Source organism: Ovis aries, chromosome 3 (assembly GCF_016772045.2).
Source record: "Ovis aries strain OAR_USU_Benz2616 breed Rambouillet chromosome 3, ARS-UI_Ramb_v3.0, whole genome shotgun sequence".
Taxonomy (NCBI): Eukaryota; Metazoa; Chordata; class Mammalia; order Artiodactyla; family Bovidae; genus Ovis; species Ovis aries.
The window spans coordinates 62,119,840-62,147,400 of record NC_056056.1 but is presented as its reverse complement, the minus strand read 5'-3'; the positions used below and the strand labels follow the sequence as shown (position 1 = coordinate 62,147,400).

Here is a 27,561-nt window from a genome sequence, read left to right as displayed (position 1 = left end):
CTTGGGGCATGCCCCCCGCCCCGTGCCTGGCTATGATGGTTAGAGAATAAGCCGTGGTCATCCCCGCTCACCTGTCTGCTCTGTCTCCCCCCGCCATCCCCCCACCCCACCTGCACAGCTACTACATGCTGGAAAACAGACCGAGGAACATCTACGGCCTGGTATGCTACTCCTGCCTGCTGGCACCCCCCAACACCAAGGAATGTGAGTGTCTGCTCCGTCCAAGGTCCTGACTCAACCCTGACAGCTCTCCTGACTTGGGAGCCGCGAGCCGGCTCCGGATGGTGGGGACACAGAGATGCTCCTGAGGCCAGGCGGGCGGGCAACAGGTCCCTGGGAGCGAGGGAGGGTTGGGTGGTAAAACCACACATCAGACGGGGACTGACACCAGTTGAGGGACCTCTGTGAGCCTGAGTTTTCTGGGGGCACTAAAATTGGACCATCCATCTCTCGCGATCCTGGCAAACACCCACAGCGCCAAGGTGTTTTGCTGAGAACTGCAAAGTGCTCAGCAGTGGTAAGTTCTGCTTGGTAACACGCAATGTTTCAACGCGTGTTGAAGGGAAGCCTGCGGAGTGACCACAGGGCACGTGACGTAAACACAGAGGCCCTCAGTTTGGCCTCACCTCTGGCTGCCTCCTTCCTACCCTAACTCTGGTTTGATGCTCGTGGGTGCCTATTTAGGAGGAAGGGCTGGGGCCCCCTGCTTCAGAGAAGGTGACGGATGGCCTCCTGTGTCTGTGGTCGGGAGACACGGACAAGGTGGGACAGGTGGACAGATGGAAGACAAGACGACTGGGAGGGAAGGGGGAGTCCGGTCCAGCACTGGGGCCCCCCTCCAACTCGCGGGAGTTCCAGGGTCCACACTGGGGCCCTGCCCTCTTGGTTCTCCATGAGACCCTGCCCTCCCCATCGTCTCACGATATCTTGTCAAGGAGACAAGACTCTTAGGAGGGCCTGCTTCCTAGAAGCACCAGGAGGAAGGGAGGAGGGCGAGAGGAGACAGTGGTGCCTTTCCTGCTTTGAGATCCTCTGGGAGAGATGCTCCGGATGGCAGGGCCATGGGCAGCGGGGGCTGTGGGGCAGGACTGACGCCTGCATGGAAGGCATTCTCTTCCTCCCAAAGTCCTTAAGCAGATGAACCTGACAAGAACAGTTTGTGCGTCTTTAAAGCTGAACATTCCCACCCAGCCAGATGCTAATTAATTCATAAATTAGAGGAGGCCCAGGCTTCCCTGGAGAAGGCAATGGCACCCCATTCCAGTATTCTTGCCTGGAAAACCCCATGGATGGAGGAGCCTGGTAGGCTGCAGTCCATGGGGTCGCTAAGAGTCAGACACGACTGAGCGACTTCACTTTCACTTTTCAGTTTCATGCATTGGAGAAGGAAATGGCAACCCACTCCAGTGCTCTTGCCTGGAGAATCCCAGGGACAGGGGAGCCTGATGGGCTGCTGTCTATTGGGTCGCACAGAGTCGTACACGACTGAAGCAACTTAGCAGCAGCAGCAGCAGCAGGCTTCCCTGGTGGCTAGTGGTGTAGAATCCACCTGCCAATGCAGGAGACACAAAAGATGCGGGTTCGATCCCTGGGTCAGGAAGATCCCCTGGAGGAGGGTATGGCAACCCACTACAGTATTCTTGCCTGGGAAATCCCACGGATAGAGGAGCCTGGCGGGCTGCCATCCATGGGGTCACAAAGAGTCAGATAGGCTAAGCAACTGAACACACAGAGGTCCGGGGCTGCCCACAGGACGTGATGCGGCCGGCTTCGATCCTGTCACAGAGAGCTCTGGGATGCAATCCTGTCCTGAAAGACACTGAACACCCCTACCCACTAAGGATGGAATGTGGGGTTCATGCAGCTCCTCCCCACGGGCCTTCATCTAAAAGATCACAGGGCCTGTGTCCTTATTCAGGCCAGACCGTGCTAGACACCCGCAGCCAGAGAGCTCTCAGCCTGGGAGAAGTCCCCTTCTCTCCTCCAACATGAGGCCCATTGTTGGAGTCCCTGGCCCCCAGCCCATAATTTATGGCTTATCTAAAGAACAGCCCCAGCCAGGCCCCTGGGAGTGAGCTCACAGGATCCAGTCCTGAAGGAGGTCAGCAAGGAAGTGAGGCCGATTCCAGGAACCTGGAGTCCCACTGGGCAACCTTGGAAGTCACCTGACCTCTGTTTGTCCATCTGGGAAATGGGGCGATGCATTCAGCAAAGCTTCACAGGCTGATGTGGGGAGTGGAGCCTGCTTGGGTCGTGGTCTCCAGGATGGGCTCTGCCCCTCCCTCTGCACTCACCTTCCATCCTGGGCTCCTGCTCAAGGGTCATCAGACAGGCCTGAAAGGCTGACTGTGACCAACTGACCAGCTGCCGGGAGGCCCACTCCAGGAAAACCAAGGGTCAGTCAGTTCTCTGGGCCCCGGGGCTGCCCTCCTGGGCCCAATGTCAGGGGTCCCGAGCCCTCTGCCTCCCTCCTGGATGCTGCCTCTGGTTGGATGTGATCACCTAGGCTGGCCCCCTGAGAATTCAGCCCCGCAACACCCCAGGTTGCTGACAGTGGACCCTACAGATCACACCAGAGAGCATGGCATGGACCCCACATCTCAGGGCCGGAGCAGACAGGCCCCGAGAAGGCGTCTTGAGGCCGGAGCCCTGGGCTGCTCCCCCTTCCCGGAGAAGTGCAGGGTGGGGCCTCGTGAGATCCTTGACTGGACACAGCTTCCTCATCCACCTGCCCGTCCAGTGCTGTGGGCAAGAAGGTGCCCGAGGAGCCTGATTCAGGGCAAGTTCACCGCCTGACGGCCTGTGGGCAGCATGGACAGGGCAGCAGGCACCTTCCTCTTGGGTCGGGGTCAAGGAGGGGCCGTTCCAGGGAAGGAGGCCTGGAGCCAAGTCCAGGAGCACCAGCCAGCCCGTCCTCACGCCCCCTAGTGGTACCATGAGGAGATGACGCCTGGGTCCCCACGGCCGGCTGAATTCCAGCTGTTTCTGAGCCTGAGTTTCTCTGCCAGTTGTGCACATCTACCACTTGCTCCTGTCACGGGCATAGCAGCAGATCCCGGGGCCTGAGACGCATCCCCTGTGAGCAGCCAGGCCCTGATGGCTCTGCTATTGCCTCAGCCTCTGCACCAGGGCTACCCTGTACGAATCCATAAATTGTCCTTAAAAGTCCAAACTGTTACCTGCATGGAGGATCCCAGGCTGGACTCTAATACAAACCATCGCCCACAGCTCCTGAGGGTTAACAGACCAGGGGCCCTAGTGACTCCTGCATCCAGCCCTGTGCCTGGTGCTCAAAGACCCCAGAGGACAGTGGATGACAACTCACTGCCCCCCACCCCACCCTATCCCCACCCCCACCCCCACCCCCATCCCCCAGCCAGCTCCTGACTCATCGCTGCCTAGTAGAACTTGCTCTGTTTGCAGACAGACCTTGTCTGGGCTCTCTGGCCTCGCCCACCCCTGTTACAATACGCCTCTCTTTGCTCCTTCAGAGCTGGGCTCCAAGAGGAAGCCTTGTGGACGGCGACAGACCTGGTGACCACTCAACACCTAGGGACATTCTCACCTCAGCATCCAGCCCAGGAGACATGTGCTGGATAGACCGAAACCCCCTGACACCGAAGACCCATGCTGGTGCCCAGTGAGCCCTCACAGGGCCGCGCAGGGTCCAGCGGGGCTGTCCTGGGGCTCAGCCCACAGAGGCGACCCCCTGCCCCCCGACCACACAGCACCCTCCACTGTCAGATGTGCTCAGCGCGGGCCTTGTGTCTGATCCCCTGGGTCCATGAGGAGCTCAGGGCTGTGCAGGCAAAGCCAGCTGGAGGCCCCTGGGGAACCACAAATCGGGGCAGAGGCCCAGCTGCCACCTGATGGGGCGCAGGCGCCCGAGGGTGCAGGGATGTGTCACTGTGTGCCAGCCCTGCCCGTCGTGGGCAAAGGCGTTTCGTAAGCCTGGCCGCTGGCAGCTCTGGCTGTCTCTAGACCACAGGCCTGGGCGCGTCTGTGTCCCCAAGCCTGTCACCGCCCCATGGGCAAGCCCAGCCGAGAGGGACAGGAACAGACAGAGATGAGAGACACCCACACACAGAGCCCACGGGCATTTGTCTTCCTGAGATGCGGCTTCAGCTGCCTCAAGTCCCTCGAGCACACAGGTCGGCCTGGTTCCCAGGGAGCAGTCTGCTTTGGAGAGGAAACTGGCTGGTGCTTGAGGCAGTCTGCTTTGGAGAGGAAACTGGCTGGTGCTTGAGGCAGCCGTGCGAGAGAAGGCAGAATCAATTCGATCCCGCTTAAATCTCATTTCAGTTATGAGATGTGTCGTGAACTGGGGAGTGGGGCGGGGGAAAGGCTCTGGACACACGCGGGAGCCCAGGAGAGGAGGAGAGACCTGCCCGGGGTCCCTCCCCACACTGCCCCGCCACCTGCTGTCCCCTCACTGCAGACCCTACACGGGCTCCGGGCTGTCCTGGCAGCTCAGCACCCCAGGCTCCGGGGATGTGAAGGGCCCACCATGGCCCCCACGCCCTCAGCCCCGCCCTCTTGTCAGGAGTGCTAAGACTCACCCAAAGGCCTGCCCTCCGCAGGCAGCGTGATGAATGGGCCTCCCTGCTGTTTGTGGAGAGCTGGGGGCAGCCCCAACAGTGGACAGTGACGGAGGGCAAAGGGCAAAGGGCAAATGCCAGGAGCTCAGAGGGTGAAGGAGGTGGGCTACAGGAGCCAAAATCTCCAGCCAAGACGCCTCTGGTCCGGACATCAGACCAGCTGGCAGCATTCCAAGGATGAGCAAGGCCACCCTGGTTGGGGAGCATGGCTGGGGGGACTGTGTGTCTCCACCCCAGTAAGGCCATCCTGGTGTGGGGGAGCATCTGCTGGCCCGTGCCCTGTCCTGCCCCCTCAATGCTCTCCAGGCACAGTTCATTTTCTAACTAACAGAAGCATGGTCACTTGGGGGCAGTCCCCAGCCTGCCATCCTTCCTGGCCTCCACCCTCTGGTATATGTAGTTTCCTGCTGGCTTTAAAAGGCGAGAAGATCAGTTCCTGCCTGGACATAGACAGACGTGTGGAAGATTCAGCCTGGAGTCTCCCCACCACCACCCCTGGAGCTGTGATGTGGAAATTTGCTCTCCCCAGAGGCCCCACGGGGCACTGCCCAGGTCCAGGTCCCACAAGGCAGGGAGGGCCGGCCTTGGATGTGGGGCTCACTGTCCCCACTCAGGCAAACCTGTGGCACCAATGTCCCCAGACCCAGAGAGAAAAGCAAGACAGGAGGAAACATGAGAACAAGACCTCATGTGCCAGGTTGCTTCGGTCATGCCGGACTCTTCACAACCCCATGGATGGTAAACAAAACGAGATCCTCCCTACTAACCCCAAACCTCAAGTCCTGCCTAAGAAAGGCCCACCATCGGGCAACTTGATAGGACAGCCTGCCTGTGGCTCAGCTGACCACAGAACCAGATTCCGAATCACCCTTGCTGGGAGATGCCTCTTACGTTGGAGCGGAGTTTATGAATCACAGTTAAGGGAAGGTTAAAACCTCATTTCTGTTCTAACACCATTTGGTCACAGCTATTTTGGAAACTTGTCAAAGGAAAATCCTGGAGAAAAATCCATCAAAATGTCAACTCTAGACCTCAAGACTGTGGGTGAACCTTTTGCTTCTCTCATGTTCTGATGTTTTCTCAATGTTTGATCATGTTCAGTTCAGTTCAGTCGCTCAGTCATGAGTGTGTATTAAAAGTATTAACAGTCCATCCCTGTTTAATTAATGGAAGGAACCACTCTGGTGTTCCCCCAAACTCACATGCACACCTGCCCCTCACCTGCTCATGGGGACCAAGTCTGAATCTTGGATGGAGCAGGTGTGACTCCGCGTGTCCAGTGTAAGGAGCAAGGGCCTGGTGAGGTCAGAGGCTCTCGGGGATGAAGGTACCGCCGGCCCAGCCCTTTCCTCATGAGGATCTTCCTCACGAGGACTCTGGACCCCTGGGGCCGGGCTCCCCCTGCAGGCTGTGCTCCATCTCCAAGGCTGGGGCAATGGGGGTCTCTTGAGGGACCCACGATCGGTCACTGCTGTCCCTGCAGGTGTGGGAGCCGCCTCGGGAGTTTCTGCCAACTTCCCCCGCACACCTGGCAGCAGCACCCTGTCCCCACCGCAGCTCGCTCACAAAGGTAAGGGGGGCACAGGTGCCAGCCCCAGCGGGAGATGAGGATAAGGGGAGACAGGCAACTAGCAGGACAGGACCTCCCACCTCCCTCACTTCCCTCACGTGACAACCACACTGGGAGTTAGTGATTTCTCTGTAAGAGGGAACCAGTCCCTCCACGGATGTTGGGGTCATGGGGGGCACATTGGTGATCCGGGCACATGAGGTAGGGGCCGGAGGGAGGTCAGCCCCCTGGGCTTTGGGCCTGACTCAGATGAGCCTTGGTGGCTTTAAGTAAACCTGCTGACCTCACATTTTACTCACCCCTAAGTCCTCAGGGGTGGGGCTGCAGGGCCCTGGCCTCACTTTCTCTTGGAGCAAAACTGGGTGCTGGGCCCTCCCTCACAGTGCTCCCACTCTGCCTGGCTTGAAAGCACCTTCGGGCCGAGATCTCAGGCTCAGGCACCTTCAGAGTCCCAGGGCACAGCCTGCCAGCTGGACCCCTGCCCGCACCCATGGGGAGCATCAGGGCAGGGCCTCCACTGAGGTCCTAGACTCACTTCCTCCAGGACAGAGGTGGCACCCCACAGACGGGCACCAGGCCCACTCAGACCTGCTTCCAGACACACCCCACCTGGGTAGGGGGGATGCGTGCCCACTGCCCACTCGAAGCGGGGAGACTTCCTTGAGGTCCAGACACCTGGACGGGGTCCCTTCCATCCAGGTAGGGGGCTGGATCCTGCTCGGTTCTCTCAGAGAATCAGGACAGGTCTCCCTTCCTGGGGAGATGTGGGCAGGGCGCTGAGCAGGGGAAGCAAGGGGTGGGCCCTGTGCTGCCTCAGCTGGTGGGCCCTGGCCGCACAGAGCCCAAGGCTGCATGAGGTGTTGGGACCAGCCCAAGAGCCTGCCCTTGGAGGCGATGCTTCTACCCAGCCTTTGTGGGGAAAAGTCTTGGGCTAAACTGTCTTCAGGACAGTTTAGCTCATGGGCTCCCTCCCTCCAGTCCACTTGCTGGGTCCCCAAAGAAACAGAACTGATGGCAGACACCCCGGGAGCAACCGCGGGGTCTGCCGCTGCTGACCAGCATGGGGCCGGACTGGTGGTCCCGATGTGATGGCCAGAGCAGGTGTATAGGGCTCAGTGCTCGGGTGAAGCCAGCGTTTGAAATTCCAGTGGTCTGCTGGAGGGCTTGGTGGCAGGGCCGCTGCTCACCGTGCCACAGCCTTGCAGGGCAGGGGCCTGATCCCTGAGTCCTGGCCTTCTCTCCCGACTGCAGCAGAGCTCTCAGGCCAAGGACACCTGGCCACCGCCCTGGTCATTGCCATGTCCACCATCTTCACCTTGGCCGTCGCCATCGTCCTCATCATCATGTTCTACATCCTGAAGGCCAGGCCGTCTGCCCCCGGTACCGCTCCGCCCCCCACACCCCTCACCAGCCCCCTCTCCCTGATGCCGGCTGGCCACTCATGCCCCCTGTCCCCTCAGCCTGCTGCCCCAGCACCCCCGTGAAGAGCCCAGAAGCCCCCGTGAGCGAGGAAGAGGAGAAGAAAGAGGCCCAAGGTAGGCAGCAGCCTCTGAAGCCCACAGTAGGAGGTGGGGGGCTGGAGCACGGCCCCCCCAGCCCCTAAGGAGGCCGGCCCCTGATGCCCCCTCCCACCCCCACCCCCACAGACAACGTGGTGATCTTCTCCGAGAAGGACGAATTCGAGAAGCTGACAGCGGCTCCAGCCAAATCGGCTAAGAGGTGAGTCAGGGAGGCAGCCCGGCTTAACTGGGGGCGGGGGGTCTTTGGGGTGCGAGCAGGAAGAGCAGCTGGGCCTGTGGGGGCCACAGGGTGGGGCGGTGGCCCAGGGTCCTCAGTGCCTGCGCCCCTGCCTGCTCTCCCCTGGGGCCGGGAACCGCTGGCTGTTGGCTCCATGTCTCGATCTCCAGCGGGCACAGGGTGGGGCTTGGTCTCTGTCACCCAGTCACCAGCACATACGGTCCTTTGTTCTTAAATAAGTCTTCAGCCAAACCACAGGATGCAAGCAGAATGCCTATAAGGTTGTTTTCCATCTGTGTGGGATGATTCTGGGGGCATGACTAGGGCCATGGCCCTGGGCGAGGGACAGGGTGTGACTGGAGCCCACCTCCTGTGGGGTATCCCGAGCCCCTCTCCTCCTCAAAGAGGCTCCCCCTCACCCTGGGCGTCTGCCAGACCTGGTGCTGCTGGGAGCCCATCTGCTTGGTGCAGACTTGGGCCCGCAGAGCGGCGTCTCTCCACCTCGCAGTCTGTGCCTGAGCCTCTAGGGAAAGCAGGGACAGGTCTCGGCGCCCACGGTCCCCACCCCGGGACAGTGGGCCAGGCTGGCTGGCACAGCACCCTTAACCATGGTCCTGTCTCCACAGTGAGAACGACGCCTCATCAGAGAAGGAGCAGCTGCTGAACCGGAGCCTGGACAGTGACGAGGAGCCGGCCCCGGATGGGCAGGGCCCCCCGGAGCTATGCCTGCTATCGCTGGTCCACCTGGCCAGGGACAAGTCAGCCACTGCCACCCGGGCGGCCGGGGTAAGGCCTGCTCCTGACTCCCCCACAAACGCCGCCTTCTGCTGAACGTGCTCCGCCAGCTCTGGGGGTTTCTCCCTTGGGCCCCAGCAGAAGACAGGATCAGAATCTGAGACTGAAGACAAGGAAGTCAGTTCTCTTGTCATACAGCTTGAGAGAAGAAATGAAGACATAGTGAGCCAAGAGAAAAAACGTTACATTGCTGGGAACAGCACAGGACAGCAGAGTCCCTTGTAAATGTACTGGAACAGGTCCAACCAGACAAGATGCACATGTGGGCACACACACACACACAAGCCTGCTGCCCAGAGGCTGGGCGTGCCCTGCGTGGGGGTCAAGGTGCACCTGGGGAGGGTCACTGTCCCCACCTGGGCCTGTCCGCTCTGCTCCTGGCATCAATGCTCATGGTGAAGGTGCCCAGTTAGAGTTGCTGTGGTTGGGTCTTGACAGGAATGTGCCCTGGGGCCCAGCTCACTGACCTCTGGGGGTGGGGGCTGTGGAGTTGTCCAAAGAGATTGGCTCCAAGCGGCCTTGTGCACCCTACCCTGCCACCCCCCTGCCAGGCCCGCAGCTGCCCGCCTGCAGGGAGAGGGCTGCATAGCTCTGTGGCTGTGGAATCTCCACCCCTACCCACTAGTGTGCTGGGCTGGAGGGTCCATCCTTCTGGAGAGACTGAAGCCAGTGAAGCCAGATGTGGCCTCTGGTTGTCTGTGAGTCTGAATGTCCAGTGGAGCAGAGAAGCCCCGTGGACACTGAGGGCGCTGAGCCAGGTGACCCCAGGGAGGGCTTCCTTCTGTAAATGTGACAGACGTTCTGGCGAGGCTGTGGCTCAGCATTCCTGACACGGAATCAGGAGGGGGCCCCGCTGGCATGGAGATGGAAGGCGTGGGCCTGTGCTGCTGACATCTCCTTTCTGAAAATTCATCCTCTCTTAACTTTTCTGGATTCCCTAGTAGCTCAGTTAGTAAAGAATCTGCCTGCAACAGGAGACCCCGGTTCAATTCCTGGGCTGGAAAGATCCGCTGGAGAAGGGATAGGCTACCCACTCCAGTATTCTTGGGCTTCCCTGGTGGCTCAGAGGGAGAAGAATCCGCCTGCACAGCAGGAGACCTGGGTTTGATTCCTGGGTGGGGAAGATCCCCTAGAGGAAGGCATGGCAACCCACTCCAGTATTCCAGCTTGGAGAATCCCATGGACAGAAGAGCCTGGCAGGCTACAGTCCATGGGGCTGCAAAGAGTTGAACATGACTGAGTGACTTTCACTAACTTTTTTCACAGATTCAGAGTCGAAGGAAGAAGATACTGGACGTGTATGCCAGTGTGTGTGGTGTTGTGGAAGGTAAGGGGAGGCGTGGGGCCCTGACTCCCCAGGGACCCTCCAGCACTCTGGGTGCCCCAGGAGAGGCTGAGAAGACCCCCCTCCCAAGTTGCTCATCAGCTTGGGCGGTGACGGGGGCGGGGCGAGGGCAGGCCAGTGGAGGTGTGGAGGGACGTGTGTTTCAGTTTCTTTCCTCTCTGCTGTCCAGGTGGGTGATGTCTGTTCTGCCATCCAGCTCAGTAACTCGTCCCTCTTCATTCTGCCATGGAGCTCAACCACTGAGCTTTAATCTTGATTGTTACCTTTTTCAGTGCCAACATTTCCATTTGGTTCTCCTTTACATTTTCTATCTTTTGTTAAGGTTTTCTTTTTTTTTTTTCATTTGTTTCAAGTATGTTTGTAATTACACATTGAAGCACTTTGATCACGACTTCTTTACAGTCCTCGCCAGATAACCTAATATCTCTGTTATCCTTGTCGGCATTTACCAGTGGTCTTTTTTCATGCATTTGAGGTCTTCCTGGTTCTTGGTGTGATGAGCGACTCTCTGTTGAAACCGGAACAGTTTCACATGACACTCTGAGTCTCGGGGTCTCATCCGAACCCTCTGTGAGGCTGGTTTCCTCTGACATACCTGGCCTGAGGAGGGGTGCTCCCGTCACCCCTAGGTGGCTGTGGATCTTTGAGCCCAACCTGTGCAGGGATGTGGGTGGACAGCTGCTGCTCCAGGTGGTCTCTACCAGTGGTGTGGTGGCGGGGAGGCATGTGACCAGCTGCCGGATGAGGAGGAAGCCAGGGTCCCTGCCTGGCCTCCGGGGTGGACGCCTAGGCTCCTGTCCCACTTTGCTGGCATTGGAGGGAGCGGCACCAGGGTTGTCCTATGGCTTTTCGCTGTACGAAGGCAGATACTGTCTGTTTTCTTCTTGTGAAGAGAGCATTCCACCTGTGCTGGTTGGTGGGTTGTCAGCTGTACTTTCCAGGAGGAAGAGGGGAGAGCGTGGAGGAACACTTCCTGGTTGAGTCTAACATATATCGGGGGCCAAGGACCGCTAGGGCACTGAGGTGGCTCAGGAGACCCATGCAGGACTGTCCTCGGAGCACCTTTTAAGAATGACCGTGGTCCCCTAAAGGGACCTGATACTGGGAGGATCACCTGACTAAGCTGGCTGCATCTGATGGAGCTGCTGGGGTCAGGGGAATGGACAGGCTTCGAGTGTGGCTGGCAGTGTCCCAGGAGTTGTTCGCCTGAAGCATGCATCCTGTGTGGTTTTCTGCATTTGTGTTATATTTCACGAAATCCTGTTTGAGGGTGTCACACTTCTGCTGATGTCTGACGTGGCCCATTGTCCCTCAGGCCTCAGCCCCACGGAGCTGCCCTTCGACTGCTTGGAGAAGACCAGCCGGATGCTCAGTGCCACGTACAACTCGGAGAAGGCGGTGGTGAAGACGTGGCGCCACCTGGCTGAGAGCTTTGGGCTTAAGCGGGACGAGATCGGTGGCATGACAGATGGGCTGCAACTGTTCGACCGCATCAGTACAGCCGGCTACAGCATCCCCGAGCTTCTCACCAAACTGGTGCAGATTGAGCGGCTGGACGCCGTAGAGTCCCTATGTGCGGACATCCTGGAGTGGGCGGGGGTCCCGCCGCCCGCTGCCCCGCCACCCCCCGCATCCTGAGCAGGGCCGCAGTCCCCAAGGCCAGGCTGTCTCCTCTGCACACCAGGGGCACCTTGCTGGTCCAAGGAACAGGAGGACACAGGCCTGTCTCCCAGTCTAACCAGATAGAAGATCTGTGTGGACGTGAGGTTGCACTGGCCTCACCAGGCACAGTGGGTCTGTGCGCATCTATCTGGCCCGCCCCTACTTGTTCCTCCACGGATGTGGTTGGCACCACCCAGCAAACACCAGTGGTGCCTGGAGGACACAGTGAAGCCTGTCTGTCCTGTGGGGAGTTCACCGCCCCAGGAGACATACTTTTCTGGAAGACGGCCCACAGCCCAAGGGGGTGTGGGAATCGGGGCACAGCTTGGGGGAGCCGCTTTCCTGGGGGTTGGGTGGGGGCGCCCCATGAAGAACGCAGCTCTGAGGTTGGGAAAAGGCTGCAGAGGCACCACGTCCTCCCACTCCAGGCTCAGTGAGGGTCTGCACCGCCTGCGGGACCCTGGGCTCACTGTCCCTGAGGCCCTTCTCCCTGCAGGATGCCTGCCCCCAACGGATGTCCGATCAAGGGCAGCCTCCTGGCTTCACTCAGTGCTGCACAAGACCAGTCTCAGGACCCAGGGCCCCTGAACTGCCTCTGCTTTCTTTCTCAAGCAGACTGGACCCTCTGGGGCAGTAGTGCTCAGGGACACAAGTTGTTTGCTTCAAGCAGAAATGAGGGGTTGGCTCTGCTTGGAAAGGGAAACAGCCACGGAACCCTCAGGCTCCAGAGGGTCTTGGACAGGGATATACCTTGTGGGCCTTCTGAGCCCCTCAGGGAACGTGGGGTCTATAGCCATGGGGACCTGGTCTGCTCGTGCCAAAAGGGCCCGATTTCTTCCCCTCCCAGGGCTCAGTTTGTTTCTCTTCTGCAAATAGGTTATTCTGTGATTCTAAGTCAGAGAAAGTAAAGTTGGGGCGAGCAGACTCGAAGGGGGTCTGGAGACCATGCCAGGCCTTCTACAGGTGTGAGTGCACTGTGAGCCGTCCGGGGAATGGGAATGAAAACAGAACTGAGTTCTCACAGTAACTTTAAGTGTCCGGCAGACACTGAGAGAGGGGCTTAACAGCCTTGTTCTGGCAAATTCTCTGAGGACATCTGCTGTGGCCAGAGCCAGGAACCAGGAGTGATCAGGCAGGTTGAGGGTGTTTAATTCTCTGCTCAGCCCCCAGGGACAGACCCGACCCTGTTGTTCCTAAACTGAAACCAGTCTCTGGCTTGTACTTTTGTGAAATGACAAGTCCCATGACTGACAAATGCTTCTGGGGAGGAAACCAGGTGTTTGCGGAAGGGCAACGCGCAACCTCCCGGCCCTGAACGCAGAACATGTGGCCATTTAACACCATTGTTGCTTGTGGCATCGGCCTGCTGGGCCCCGCAGGGCACACACACACAGCCTGGTTACCCTCAGTCCCCGTGGCCCCTGGCACAATCCCGGCTCTGTGACACGGCTGCTGCTGAAGCCACCTTCTCTGAGGCTGCTGACGTCAGAGGAGGCGGAGTGGGCGGCCACAGGGCCGGCGGTGCCAGGCCTGTCTTGGGGGCTCAGCCCGCCATGTGCAGGGAGTGTGTCCTGACAGTGACTCAATCCTTCGTCATCTGCTCACCTGGAGACAAACCCAGGCAGGGGTCACTCTGGAGGGCTTGGGCCTGCATGATGGGTTCAGATCACTGAGTCTACAAGGACTCTCAGCGAGCAAAGCTGGGCTCCCCCTGCTGTCCGGTATGGCCACAGCCACTGCTCCTGCTGAAATAAACACACTCAGAAAACACCCCGGCCAGAGCTGTGGGCCCTGGCAAGTGGAATCTTCACTGTCAATGTTTGTGTCTAGATCTGTTGATATAACTTATTATGTTTTACAGTTTCAATAAACTAATAACAAGAAGACCCCTGGCTTCCAGGGATTGGCTCGGGGAGGTGGCGGGGCGGGGGTTGGGGGCGGTGTGGGTAGGCAGGTCTGTGGCTCTGCTCCTGGCTGTCTCCTGTGTGTGATGTGCTATGGGAGTCCCATCTGAGGCCAGCGGGGTCCCAGCTGGCTTTGTCTCCCCCACAAGGGCTGCCTCCCCATCAGTGGGAGCCAAGGGGTTGGAGCAGGAGCCCAGATGGGCACTGCTGCTCCAGGGATCACCATCCAGCCAGGCTACCCAGCGCTTCCCTAACTTAGGGACGTGAAAGTCGCTCAATCATGTCTGACTGTTTGCAACCCCATGGACTGTAGCCTGCCAGGCTTCTCTGTCCATGAATTCTCCAGGCAAGAATACTGGAGTATTCTCTAGTTCCCTTCTCTAGGGGTTCTTCATGACCCAGGGATTGAATTCTTTACTGTCTGAGCCATCAGGGAAGGCCTAACTCAGGGAAGACCAGCTCTAAAGAGACAGTGGGACAGGAGGACGGGGCCTGAGAAGAGGACAGAGGAGGCACCTATGGACACCGCAAGGGCAGGGGACCACACGAGGACTGAAGGGGCTCAGGGAGTTTTGTGATGACACAGCAGAGGGCCCACAGCGGGGCAGCAGTGACAACAGGTAAGGACCAAAGGGACAAACAGAGCTGTGAGAATTCCTACAAGACAGGACCTGTGCCTCGGTGCCACCAGCAAGAAGACAGCCCGCCCTGAAAGGCTCCCTGGTGTCCTGAGATCGCAGGGCCTGAGCATGGCCAGCAGATGCTGGGGGGTGGGGGGGGGCACATGCCTGCTGTCCTTTCTGCTGCCTAGGGTCCTCCCACCTGGAATCCCCTCAAGAGTCCTGTGCAGGGTCACCATGACACTCGCCCCCATATTCAAACACAACCTTTTGTGTGATCACAACACACACACACCCTGTGTCCTGAACCTGAACATGGCAACCCAGAAGCTGTCAGCACAGGCTCATCTTCTAGATGAATAAACTGTGACTCAGAAGGGCTGTGTTCAGGGTCATAGCAATTTCTAGCCCACCTGCTGCTTCCACAGCCAAGAGGCTGGCGGGGCCGTCCAGACACACCAGCTTCACCAGCATCCTGGTGGGCTGCCCACACACAGCAGCCTCACCAGCATCCTGGTGGGCTGCCCACACACAGCAGCCTCACCAGCATCCTGGTGGGTTGCCCACACACAGCAGCCTCACCAGCATCCTGGTGGGGAAGCAGTCACACTTAGAAGGACTAGAGGCACTTCCACACCTTCCAGGGCACCCCAGGGCAGTTAATTCAGACTCAGTGGTCAGGGGGAGGGAAAGGACTCTTTAAAGCCCACCCTGGTGACTGCGATGTGCAGCCCAGACCGAAAGCTCACGGCTTTAGAAGAGGGACTGGGAAGTGGGACACAAAGGGTCACCCACCCTTGGCTCAGTTGTGGAGTCACTGAAGGTGAGACCGTGGTGGGGGTGCACCTGTCTTCCAACACACGCTCCCTGTGCATTTACATACGTGTAAAATTTTAAACGTGAACAAAAATACTTTCAAACAGCAGCAGAACATTCAAAATAGAAACAGGGATTCTGCTTTCTTTCTGTATCACCTTGTGTTCCCCACACTCCGACACCCTTAGACGTGCACCCTCAGCACACTGAATACGACTCTACAGAGTTGAGTCTCACTCGTTTATCATTTTCTTTGTTATTTCATCTTGCCTTTTAGACTTTCTGAAACCGTTCTGCTTCCTCCTGGGGTTCCTCCTTTAGAGGTTTAGGTGGAGCTTGGTGTTGGTAAGTGTTTGGTTTGTCTGAAAGGTCCTGGGAAGGGTGATGATAAGGACGCCTGGGCAGACGGCTGTGGGGAGTCACCCACCTGTGCTGCCCTTTCAGCTGACCTGTCCTCTCTCTTGGCTGCATGTAAGCGTCTGCTGGTCTTTGGTGTCCTTCCGTTTCTTCCAGTTTGATGTTTCTAAGGAGCGATCTCTTTGCACCTGTCTTGCTTCTAGTTCATTTGGCTTCTTGAACGGAGAGTTGTGTTTTCCATCCTTCTCGTTTTATCCCCAGCCACGGCTTTCTCGGATCTCTCTGCTGCGTTTTCTCCTGCTGGAGCACGTTTACACATGTGTTAGGTCCTTTCATGCTTCATCCTCCATGGAAGAGAGTCTTCCAGGTTTTCATTCTGCATAATTATATGACCAATTCTCCTTTCAATCTCATCTATGGTCTGATTTTGACAGTCACATTTTCATTTCTGTAAGCTACTTTTTTGAAAACTTTACAGTCCATTTTATTAGTCTCTTGTCTCTTCATAGCGCCTCTAGCTGTCTTGTTTCTTTGACCCTAGCTAACACGGCTTATATTCCACTTTGGTATCTCAGCTGTTCTCTTCAACAGTGGATCCTGTCCAGTGTCACTGAGGCAGGGTCCCATACGGCCTCTGAAAACTTTTTTAGTCACTAAGTCATGTCCGACTCTTTGCGACCCCACGGACTGTGGCCTGGCAGGCTCCTCTGTCCACGGGAGGATAGAGGAGGCAAGAATACTGGAGTAGGTTGCTTTTCCTCCTCCAGGGGATCTTCCCTAGCCAGGGATCAAACTGTGTTCTCGCATTGGCGGTTGATTCTATACCACGGAGCCACCTGGGAAGCACCCTGCAGACAGGGTCTCACTACCTGTGTTGCCTTCAGAGGTCGCTCTGCAAAGATCATGGTTAACCCACCACCCTGACGGCCCCTCTTCTCTGCCCTCCAGTTCAGGGCCCTGGGCCCCAGGCCTTCGTGACCCACCTGTCAGTTCTGGCTCCAGGGGGTCTTGCACACGGCCACCAGCTGGGGGTGTCCTGACATTCCTAGCTGCATGGCAACCTGCAGGATGGAGTCAGTCCCTCCCACTGGAATCAAGCTCTCTACTTACCCCTTATTCCAGCAAGTGTGAAGAGGCTGGAGGAGCAGATGTGAGCCCCAGCCAGATCCGGGTTGACCTCCAGCATTGCAAGCTCGCCCTCCCCTCTTGGAGGGTCACTGTGTGAGCAGCTGTGGCCGGGTGCTGGGCCGTGTGTCTTTCAGCTGGGCCGTGCCTCTTTCAACAAGGACAAGACCCAGCACGAGGGTCTGATGAGGATCAAACAACAGATAAGAACTCGGCTCAGTGCTGACAAACAGCAGAAGCTTCCTTCTCTGATCCTGCCTGTTTATTAGTCCAGATGAGTTAAGATGACTTCCCCACGTTCTAAAGGGAATTCAGATTGGGATTAGTCTTGGCTGAAGCATGTGAAGTACTTGGGGAGACGAGGCCCCGACACAGGGGAGCCCCACCAGGAACTCAGTGTCTGTTTCATCAGGTCTTCCTCCATGTCTCCCCGGCCCAGCCTGGACGGTTGCTCATCAGGATCTCAACATTCCTTGGTATATGACTCCTGTTCCATAAAAGTTTGCCAGGTAAACCGTTAACTTATTACTAACACTGAAGTGAAACATTAATTTCTAGTTAGTGACTGTGGGATTATGTAGAAGCTCCGAATGTGAATGATTATCTCACAACTGGGCACCCTGCTGAGCTTCTAAAAGCAGCCCCCAGCCCCCAGGCGGGCCCATCACCTGCACCTCCCTCCCCAAAGTCATGCTTCCTGGAACACCAGCCGTGTGTCACAGGATGGGTGGGTGGGCTGTTTCAGTCCCAACTTTAATAGGCATGTATCCAGTGTCTCATAGTACTCACTAATTTCATAGCCCTTTAAGCATATTATAGCTTTATCAGGAATGTAAGTTGAATTATATTTTAGGCATTTATTGAGTGTATGGTTTTCTATCTTTGCTTGGCAAATATAATATGTTTTTTTACCACAAAGCCAATCTGATATTTCTAGAATGCATGTTTCCCCAGCTGGTGATAGGTTAATGTTCCTGTAATATACAGTTGGTGTTGGTTTCTTCCTATTTCTTTGAAATTTTTGAAACATACTCTTTTGAACAATTTTTGGTGCTGGGCTCATGCTGTATGAAATGAATTAGAATGTTTTTTTCTACCTTCTGGCCAGCTTAATTAGTTTTAAATACTTCCTCTTTGAAATGGTTAAACAATTCGCCTGCAAAACACCTGAAATTAATGTTATTAAAAAAAATAATTCTCACACTTACAAAAGACGTAAATGATTTTCTATTGAAGATTTCTTGAGACAATTCTGAGAGTTTGCCTTTTTCTAGAAAATAGTCCATTTCATCCAGATTTTCAAATTTATCAGCATAGAGCAATAGAGAACTTATAATTTTAAAAACCTTTTTTATCCTAAATATTTTTGTTGTTTTCATGTTCCTGGCTTTCTGTTTTATCATGTCTATATATGCATTTTAGTTTTCAGTTAAAAGCAATCTCTTCTGCTTTTAACACTTACTCTGACATTTTCCAAAAGCATTCTTGTAGCCTTCTTCATTCTTGTCAAGGTGAAAGTTGCACTCAGTCATGTCCAACTCTGCGACCCTGTCGACTATACAGTCCATGGAATTCTCCAGGCTAGAATTCTGGAGAGGGTAGCCTTTCCCTCCTCCAGGATATCTTCCCAACCCAAGGACTGAACCTAGGTCTCCGGCATTGCAGGCAGATTCTTTACCAGCTGAGCTACAAGGGAAGCTCAAGAATACTGGATTGGGTAGCCTAACCCTTCTCGAGTGGGTCTTCCCGACCCAGGAATCAAACCAGGGTCTCCTGCATTGCAGGCAGATTCTTTACCAACTGAGCTATCAAGGAAGCCCTCTTTTGTCACAGTTACCACTGAAATTGAATGTTCAACTCCATCTCGGATGAACACTCAGTGAAGGGCCCCTCCCTCACCTCGCCCTCCTCACCTTGACCCCAGGCCCCACAGCTGCTGCTCCCGATGCTGGCTAGTCACATCTCACACACACACTCTCATCCACTGCTCTCCCTATTGTCTACCCTTCCAAGAAATTTAACATTTCACTCCATTTTATACACGAACTACAATGATTTAAACCTATGTTTAAGTGGTTTCAGTGTTCACTGCAGTCTTTTGGTATGATGTTTGTTGACTCAGTAAACTCAACTCTAAATTGGTTCGAATAATCTGTGCAGTTTCTCTTCTCAGGAACAGAGGGTAAGCGGTATAACTTCTGAACACCTACAAATCTGAAAACATTTTTCCACTGTCTTCACTGATAACAGGCATGTCCACCAGGCGTAAATCCTCAGATCAGAGATCCTGCACCCCCGAGCCAGAGGGGTGGCTCCCTATCAACCTCTGGCAATTCTCCTCTCCTGCAGGCAGGGGTTTCTGCCTGCCTTCCTCACTCCATCAACACTGTATGCACATAGCCCCTCCTCATGGTCCCCCTGGTGGGGACAGACGCCTTCCATCTCCACTTAGCCGAGGCCCAGAACTTGGCCCCTTCAGAAGCGTCAGCCCCACACTGTCTGCCTGCCCCCAACACCGACTCTACCTCCTGTAGCATTGACGAAGAATGCTCACTTTTGCTTCTGCATTTTCAAGTTCCTATAAAGCCTCCACATCACCTTAGCCTGCTCTCTATATGGATTTCTGCTTCACAAACAGCACAGCTTATATTCTCTTGAAAAGGCCCCAGTCTCCAGATCCCAGGATGAGATGTATGCTGAGGAGTATAATTTCTGATTTCCTCTGTGCATCCACCCTTTGTCCGGTGGCCTGAGCACCAGCTCACCTGGACCCCGGCCATACCCACCCCGAGGTCCCTGGTGCTGGGCCCATGGCAGCTCAGATGTACGTGCTTCTGTTTATGGAAGGCGAGGCTCTTCATGTGTTAAGAAAACGGAACAATATGATCTGTGTTCCCACACAAACACCAATTTTATTCCAAATAATCACATAATTTTAAGAATTTTCCCAAAACATTTTTACAAAGAGTAGCCCCAGTGTCATTTGCCCTGAAAACTCCACTGTGTACATGAGTACCACCTGAGCCAAATGGAAAAAGTCCAAACTTGCTGCAGCTTCCATGGGTTTCATTTTAAAAGTTTTAAAAAACTTAAAAAAATTTTTTTTAATTTTTTTTTCCTATTTTTCATGATAAATGATGCTACTCATATGTAACTTTACTCAGTAGACTTTTAGTTACTTTGCTGATTTTTACAGTCTGACAAGCAGCAGCACACAGGCAGTATCTGTAAATAGTAACGACCAGCCTAAGGGTTTGTGCTGGCGGCCAGGGAGTTGCATTTCGTTAGACCCAAATTGAACAGAGTAGAGTTGAGGTTGATGCAGAGAAAGGCGTGCTCTGGGTGTGTCGTCCTCTGTATCTCCTGAAGCATCAGGTGGATTGTGAAGAGTTCAAAGAGTTTCTTATTACTCCTGCAAGAGAGGGAGCACCTTAACGTCATCTCACACTCAAGAACAGTGAGACAGCCTTACGTGTGAATGGCATCCTGTTTCATAATAGCAGAGGAAATAGGTAACTAGAGGATTCACATGCCGAGACAGACAAGACACGATCTGTGAAACAGGTCTAACGTGGAAAAGTATTCAAGGAGAAAAGAGGACAATTCATCACCCTGGAGCCTGTACCACAGTCACCACCAGAGCGGGCTTGCCCTCAGCCAGCCAGAGTCAAGTACCCGACCACCATGTCTCAGGTATGTCAGCTTTTTCATGGAGCAGACCATTAGCTGACCTCTTGACCTAGCTCCTGGCCACTGTCCTCTGGAGAGCAACCAGTCAGCAACCTCACTTTCAGTAAGTTAGACTCGTATCTGGTAACGTATTTCTTACTTCCTTGTCCACATCTATTTCCTTCTATGGTAACCTTTATAACCATCCATCTCATCCAGGGTCTCCATCTCTGTGGATTTACAGTTTTATTCTAAGGCTGGCTTGGGCATCAATATTCCCAGCCCCTCATTCAAGCTTTGTTCCAATTCTATATCTACGCCTGAAATGAATACAAACTACAAAGCTCTGGCCCAGGACACAGCCACACAGGAACTACACCTCCACCAATTCCAGGAGCAGGAACTCAGAGGAATGAAACACCCCTGCAGCCTCAGGGCACCACAGAGGGTGAAGGACCACAGGCCCCCTGGAGAATTCACTGATTACAAATCAAGACAGTCACAGCCAGTCAGCCTGAGAGAAAAGGAAGACAATGAACTGACAAGCCTGAATGACACCAGAGCTAAACTAGTAACTTGTTGGACTAAGGCTGAGGTCACAACGTGACAACAAATAATTTACTACAGTGTGGCATCGTGTGTGACACCAGGCAGGACAGGCTGACCTGCAGTCACACAACCACAAGTAACTTCAGGGTGCACTGGGTTTGCTGAACCAAACCAAGAGGTCACGGCATAAAAACACAACACACAGGAGACGTCCAGATTTCCCTCAAAAGAAACACTAGAGGATACAAGATTCAGGGAAGATATAGCTTAAAGTCTATGTCCTTTTTAAAAAAAAAAATAATTTAAATACCAATGCTTGCATCAGGGAAAGAAGAAATACAAAAAGAAAGCCCTCACTTATAGCAATGAAATCAATCCAGTGCAGCAGTGTGTCCATGCCTGCTGTGGCCAGCACCGGTCAGTCTTTTCTGCCTGCTTCCTTCTCATCCCCGACCCAGTGCATCTGCAGTAAGCACCAGCAGGATACACGTTCATCTGCCCCTTGTCTTCACCTGTGATCACAGTGCGCCAGCCTGCAGGAAGCTGGTCCAGGGTTCACTCTGTCACTAAGTGTGTGGCCTGAGACCAGCATTAACACCACACACGCTCGCTGGAAACTCTGATTTAATAATCCTAGCGGAGCCAGTGCAGGAGCAGAAATGTAAATGATCACAGTGAGCTAGTTTCTGACGAGAAAGGTCAGAAATCAGAAATCCTTACTTGATTTTGGAAAGCTTCTGCAGGATGATACTGAGCTTCTCTAGGACATGGAGGTCGAGCTTTGGCGCCCGGAGCAGCACGGAGCAGGTCCGGAAGAAGAGCGAGCAGCTGCAGGCCTCCAGGAAGGGCTGCAGGGCACCTGCAAGACAGCAGGGGGCAGGGGCAGGGGGCGGGGGACCAGTACCTGGGGGGCGCAGGTACCAACCCTGCTGGGTAGGGTTTCCATTCTTTCCACTCTTACACTGTGGGGAAAATACCATCATTGGAAGAATTAAAATATCTACTGGCTCTTGTTGAACAAGCAAACTGAAGGTAATGAGGTCAGAGTTCCATTCTTCAGATTCTTCCATTAAGCAGAATTGAGAATAAAGTCCGTAAGAGTAGGCTGTTTAAATAGTGCTTTAGCAGTATTTAATAATAAGAAGAAATTCTGTTGGGGGGGCAATTTTCTAAAGCATCTTAAATTTATGAATTTCATTTACATTTAATGACAACGTGCATAATGACAACTGAATAAGGAAGAACTTTTTAGCATAAAAGCAAAAGTGGGAAAGATTCATAAAAGATAAGATTGAAGATTTTAATAAAAATTTTTTTGAAAAGACTTATGCTTTCTACAGTATTCCTTGCTTGAATTTTTTTGAGCAATAAAAGTTCATTCATATTTACTTTTCAAACTGTGGTTAAATATGCATAAAGTAACATGTACCACTGTAACCACTTGGAAAAGTGTAGTGTTTGCTAGTGTTATGTGCACACGTGCCATTGTGTAAACACCACCCCATGCACCCCAGAGCTGCTCATCTTCCCCAGCTGGCTCTGTCCCGTGAGTCACTAACCCCCAGCTTCTGTGCCCTGTTCCGGCCTCCTGTCTCTACATGTGGCAACACGAGGGCCCTCACATGTGTGAAGTCACAGAGGGTCTGCCCTTCTGTGTCTGTCTTATTACACTCAGCATAGCGTCCTTGAAGCCTGCCTGTGGTGTAGCAGGTGTCAGCTTCCACCTTTTTAAAGGCTGAATGATATTCCACAGTGCACAGACCACACTTTCTCTTGCTGCTTTCTTTTTGACAGTCTGACACTTTAATATCATGTGTCTCCAAGGTGGGGTCTCTCTGGGTTTATCCTGAACTTCACTGAGCTGTGGAATTTGGTGAAATTCTTAGATTTGCAAAAACATGTCTTTCCTCAAACGTGGTTTAAGTTTTCAGCCATATTTCTTTAAATCATCTTCATGAATTCAGCCACATCTCCGGACAAGCACCTGCAGCTTCATGGAGCACGGTGAATCTAGCGCTGCCCTGGATTAGGTGTTGTCTTCAGGGAGTGCTGAGGCTAGGCTGACCTTCTGTCCAGACGCTCAGACTTCCTTCACGTCAACAGTGAAGCACGGCGCTCTCTCGTCTTCCGTGTGTTCACTAAGCAGCACTTTTAATTTCCTTCAAGAACTTTTCCTTCGCATTCACAGCTTGGCTAACAGCTTAGCGGAAGAACCCCAGCTGTAGGCTTGTCTTCGCTTTTGACCCACCTTTCTCACTGACTTCAATCATGTCTTTCCATTTTAAGTGACAGAGGAGTACTCTTTCTCTCCCATGAACTCTCTGAGGCCACTGGAGGGGTACGCTGCTGCTGCTGCTAAGTCGCTTCAGTCATATCCGACCCTGTGTGACCCCAAAGATGGCAGCTCATCAGGCTCCCCCATCCCTGGGATTCTCCAGGCAAGAACACTGGAGTGGGTTGCCATTTCTTTCTCCAATGCATGAAAGTGAAAAGGGAAAGTGAAGTTGCTCAGTCGTGTCTGACTCTTAGCGACCCCATGGACTGCAGCCCACCTGGCTCCTCCATCCATGGGATTTTCCAGGCAAGAGTGTATTCATTAGCCTAATTTCATATTGTGTGTCAGGGAGCAGCGAGGCTTGAGGAAAGAGATGGGGGAACTGCAGTCAGTGATGCAGGCAGAACACACACAACATTATTAAGTTCACGGCCCGCTCCCCCCACCTCCTGCCCCAAACCACGACAACATCAAGACCACTGGTCACAGATCACTGTAACAAACACAGTAATAATGAAAAGGTTTGAAACACCATGAGAATGACAAAAATGTGACAGAGAGATGTGAAGGGAGCAAATGCTGCTGGAAAAATGGTGCCAGAAGATCTATTCAAGGCAAGGTCTCCACACACCTTCAGTATGTTTAAAAAAAAGAAGTACTTGCAAAAGCACAATTCACAATAGGCTCGTGAATGTACATATTTTTGGATAGTAGGACTTTGGGGTTTTTGGCCAGTTTCCCAACTTCTATTACTTTTATAATAAAAACAAACTTTACTTGAAAAACAAGGTCTGAGAAACATACTCAAATACATTGTTCCATTCAGGTGTTAAACGGTAACACAAGATGGTTTCTAGAGCACAAAAGAGAATGAACTAATAATACAAATACAAACTTAAATAACTTTATTTAAACTATGTCTGACAAGGAAAGGAAAGCTCTTCAGGAAAGTGAAACTCATGTTCTTACACAGCTAAGCCCAGGTAGGTGAGTGACAGCTTTCACCACTGACAGGAAGAGAAAGAAACTACAGAGTAATTTCCTAAAAGCACACTGCTCAGTTATCGTCTGATTTATATTCATGTGCAAAACGTATAATCAGAAGCCCTCAATCCAAAAATAACACTGTGCTCACAACACACACTCAGGTAGAGCAACACACAGACCTCCGTTCAAACTCATGAAGTGTAGCCCAGCAGCTTTCAGAGAACTCTGCCCACACAGTTCCTGCTACTTCTCATGCTTGGGGGAGGTCGGGTGGGGATGGCAAAGGTGACCTGCAGTGGATGGACAGGGGGCCCTGGACAGACACACAGAGCTCCTACCACTTTGCCACGTCTGTGCCAAAGACTGGTCTTCTTAAACTTCCAACACGGCACCGGGAACCCACCAATACATGACAACAGTCATGAAACAAGGTGGCCACCAGATTGGGTGGCTCAGGTCCCCCAGTCACAGTCCACTAGACAAACTAGAACTCCACTTGAATCTGAGACACGAGACTCCAGAATGACGAACCTAACAGCCAGCTAAGGCGAGCACTGCAGTGTAGACAGACAATCACAAAGCTTCTCTACTTCTGAGTCTGGTCCACAAAAACCTCTGCCCGAGGCCCCACCAAGCCCCACTGGGAATGCTGTTTGCGCAAATAAACTTTTCAAGTTACAGTGTGTCTCAGTTTACCAGTTCACAATGCTGCTAAAGCACTAGAAGATGAAGTAAAACAAACATACAGAATACATGTCCCATGTTTTAAATTACTCTGGGATTTAACAGACGTGAAACGACTGTGGAGTCACCTCCCAGTCTCAGGCCGTTTCTACACTGAGCCCAAGGTGGACACCACCAGGCACAGCTTAGCCACTGGCAGCTCCTCTCGGGCCCTTGGGTCCAGAGCCCCACACGGGCACTGAGGAGGCCCCGCTCAACAAAGTGGCAGACCCGAGGCCCAAACCATGGCACTGCATACACGGGCCACCAAGGCCCAGGAGCTGCAGACCAGCGCTATCAGGATTTCTTTTCCAACAATTCTTCCGAAACAGTTACATGGTAAAAGAGGGTGTCCCCAGCGCCTCAGAAGTAAACAATCTGCCTTCAATGCAGGAGATGTGGGTTCAATCTCTGGGTTGAGAAGATCCCCTGGAGAAGGGAATGGCAACCCACTCCAGTATTCTTGCCTGGAGAATCCCATGGACAGAGGAGTCTGGCAGGATACAATCCATAGGGTTACAAAGAGTCAGACATGACTGAGCAACTCAACAACAATATGGTGAAATGAGTTTCCCACCTCAAACCTAAAAAGAACAAAACAAAACCAATAGTAGAAAAGTTTTTGTTGTGTTTTGATCTATGATTCATTTATCCCTTCAACAAACTTTGTTGGCTAATACCAGGCATTGGGTTTATGCTAAAAATGGAAAATGCATCCAACAAACACACATACCTCGGTCAGCAACCCTCAAAGTTACATCACTTCCGGCCTCCTGGGTCCCATCTCTCTGCCAGCACAGCTCCCAAAGAGCAGCCTCAGGAGCAGTTGTTTACCCCACGGGATGGGAAGAGCGAGACAGGGTGAGGGCGGCTGGGACAGAGGCACTGGGCCATGCATAAGGAACCGGATATGGTCTCCCGCATGGGTGCTGTGGGCGCCCCAATGCTTCTGAGGTTGTATCACATTGTCCTCTGGCTACATGGTGGCTTCGTCTGTCAGACACTCAGATGGCTTTGTCTCTGATGAACAAACATTTACACCTGATAGGAGTTTTGTTTTCCTTATTGAAAAAAATTCTGTGAAACTCGTTGGAAATTTACCTACTTCAAAAAGTAACCTTGAGTCTCTGTGTCTCAGTTACTAATTTTGCACTGCTGCTGGAGACCTGACATCAGTCAATCAAGAGCTGCCACGTCACCGTCACCCCTCAGGGAGGAGTGAGACTCCAGCGGGCAGTCTGATCGTTTGACAGTGACAGTCAAGAGATGAACAGGAATAAACTCGGGCAGCGGAGGCTGTCCCCCTGGGGCAGGAGGAAGCAGTTCAGGGTGGGGGAGTGTGTGGCAGAGCCCTTCCCCAACCCACAGCCCTGGGTTCAAGTCCGAGCTCCGCCTCGACCCAGCCGTGGGTCCAGGACAAGCCAGCTGACCCTCCAGGCCCTGGCTCTTCCGACGGCCTCCTCGCAGGACTGTGTGGGGAAACAGGCACACAGACCACATCCAGGGAGGTTGGAGGGACAACTGGCCACCAGGGACCTTCCCTTGCTTGCTGGCTCCCACAGAGCGTGGGCTTCCTGGCTGTGGTTCCACGTGCTCAAGGCATAATGAGAAGTGCCGTGCACGGAAGATGAGAAACTCAAGAGTGGAAAGAATCACTGACGCAAAATGGCAGCTTCCCACAAGTTGAGGGGTTTCCCTGGGGTCTGAAGAACAAGGCAGGCAAAGCCCATCAGAGTCCTGGCTGGGCTGGGGAGGAGCTCCCCGCAGTGAGTAAGAGCCTGTCTCACTCACCAGGGCCATCGCCGAGAGGAAAACCCCACTGACCACACTGCTTCATGCACTCGTGCATCAGAGATGCAGGGAGGCTGCGGGAGTCTCCAGGAGGAGAGGAAGCTGGGTCCCCATGTGCCCTGCAGGTGGGGTCGCTCCCTCCCAGCCACCAGGACATGGCTGCTCTGTTGCACAACAGACATGAGCAACAGAGAAGGGGCTGGAAGATGAGCAAGTCTTCACACTGAGGCCCCTGGGAAAGCTGGTGGACATGTGGACAAAGGGTGAGGCTCTAGGACTCTGAACGGCACTGCTGACCCTGTGACCCAGCTGTGCCGTACACAACACAGTCGCACGTTGAGAATAGACTCAAACCACCGCCCTCACTGGGCATGACATTCTTTGGACTTCCCCTCTCCCTCCCCATCAGACATGACACTCACTGGATTCCACGGTCATCTGCAGCAGGCTGTCCATGACGCTGGGCAGCAGCCCCCTGCTGGAGAGCTTCAGGTGGCTCAGCACCACTGGCACCGCCTGCAGCTGCAGGAACAGGCTCTTCCCCTCGTCCGCCTGCAGGTCCAGACACAGCGAGTCGAATGCCTGTGCCAGGAAGTCAGCTGGAAGACAGGGCACCAGACAATGACCGCATCGTTAGTCCAGCAGGTCACAGAGATGGTAGGAAGGGGACCCCAATGCGGCCGCAAACACGAGAGAAAAGAAGAAACTGAAGGACCAGACAAGATGGGCTGAATCAGACACCGCCCCTCACTCAGCTGTCAGGACTGAAATGGAGAAGACGGTATGACAGGGTGAACTTCACTCAGAAATCCCCTGTTCAACACTGAATTTACAGTGAGCACCACTCCTTCTTCTTTATATCAAGGCAAACAGTCACTATTCAGCAGTCTGATCATGACTGCTGCCTGCCGACACCTGTGAGCAGCGTCACCACCGCCACCTCGACAGCTGCTTCTGAGACAAGCTTTCTTGCTACTGCTGCTCCCATCGACCTACTTCAAAATGGAACTTTATAAAAATGAGGGTTTCTGCCTCCAA

The 27,561-nt window shown here is 53.9% G+C and overlaps 2 protein-coding genes and 1 long non-coding RNA gene across 11 annotated transcripts in view; 1 reads left to right on the top strand and 2 right to left on the bottom strand.

Moving 5' to 3' along the window:
* Positions 1-13,593, top strand: part of EDAR (ectodysplasin A receptor) — a 53,282-nt gene extending 39,689 nt beyond the window's left edge. The window contains exons 5-12 of one of the 4 annotated variants that reach the window (XM_060412131.1): positions 119-204; positions 6,082-6,168; positions 7,423-7,548; positions 7,629-7,703; positions 7,815-7,887; positions 8,532-8,691; positions 9,967-10,027; positions 11,361-13,593. In XM_060412131.1, the coding sequence (XP_060268114.1) occupies positions 119-204; positions 6,082-6,168; positions 7,423-7,548; positions 7,629-7,703; positions 7,815-7,887; positions 8,532-8,691; positions 9,967-10,027; positions 11,361-11,683 (991 nt within the window). In that variant the 3' untranslated portion in view covers positions 11,684-13,593. Of the gene's footprint in view, positions 1-118; positions 205-6,081; positions 6,169-7,419; positions 7,549-7,628; positions 7,704-7,814; positions 7,888-8,531; positions 8,692-9,966; positions 10,654-11,360 lie in introns of those variants that run through there. The other 3 variants (XM_027966793.3, XM_060412130.1, XM_042246103.2) reach the window with 3 other exon arrangements.
* A 1,508-nt stretch (positions 13,594-15,101) lies between these two features.
* Positions 15,102-17,000, bottom strand: LOC114113599 (uncharacterized). The gene is made up of 2 exons (XR_003588504.3): positions 16,515-17,000; positions 15,102-15,704 (listed from the first exon to the last, which is right to left on the bottom strand). It is a non-coding gene; the product is annotated as an uncharacterized LOC114113599 (long non-coding RNA).
* Positions 17,001-19,415: 2,415 nt separating this feature from the next.
* CCDC138 (coiled-coil domain containing 138) overlaps positions 19,416-27,561 on the bottom strand; it is a 30,799-nt gene continuing 22,653 nt past the window's right edge. For 5 of the 6 annotated variants that reach the window (XM_012170551.4, XM_042246100.1, XM_042246101.2 and 2 more), the window contains 3 exons: positions 26,946-27,122; positions 21,468-21,606; positions 19,416-19,941 (listed from right to left, as the gene is read on the bottom strand). In XM_012170551.4, the coding sequence (XP_012025941.1) occupies positions 19,776-19,941; positions 21,468-21,606; positions 26,946-27,122 (482 nt within the window). In that variant the 3' untranslated portion in view covers positions 19,416-19,775. Of the gene's footprint in view, positions 19,942-21,467; positions 21,607-23,904; positions 27,123-27,561 lie in introns of those variants that run through there. The other variant, XM_060412129.1, reaches the window with a different exon arrangement.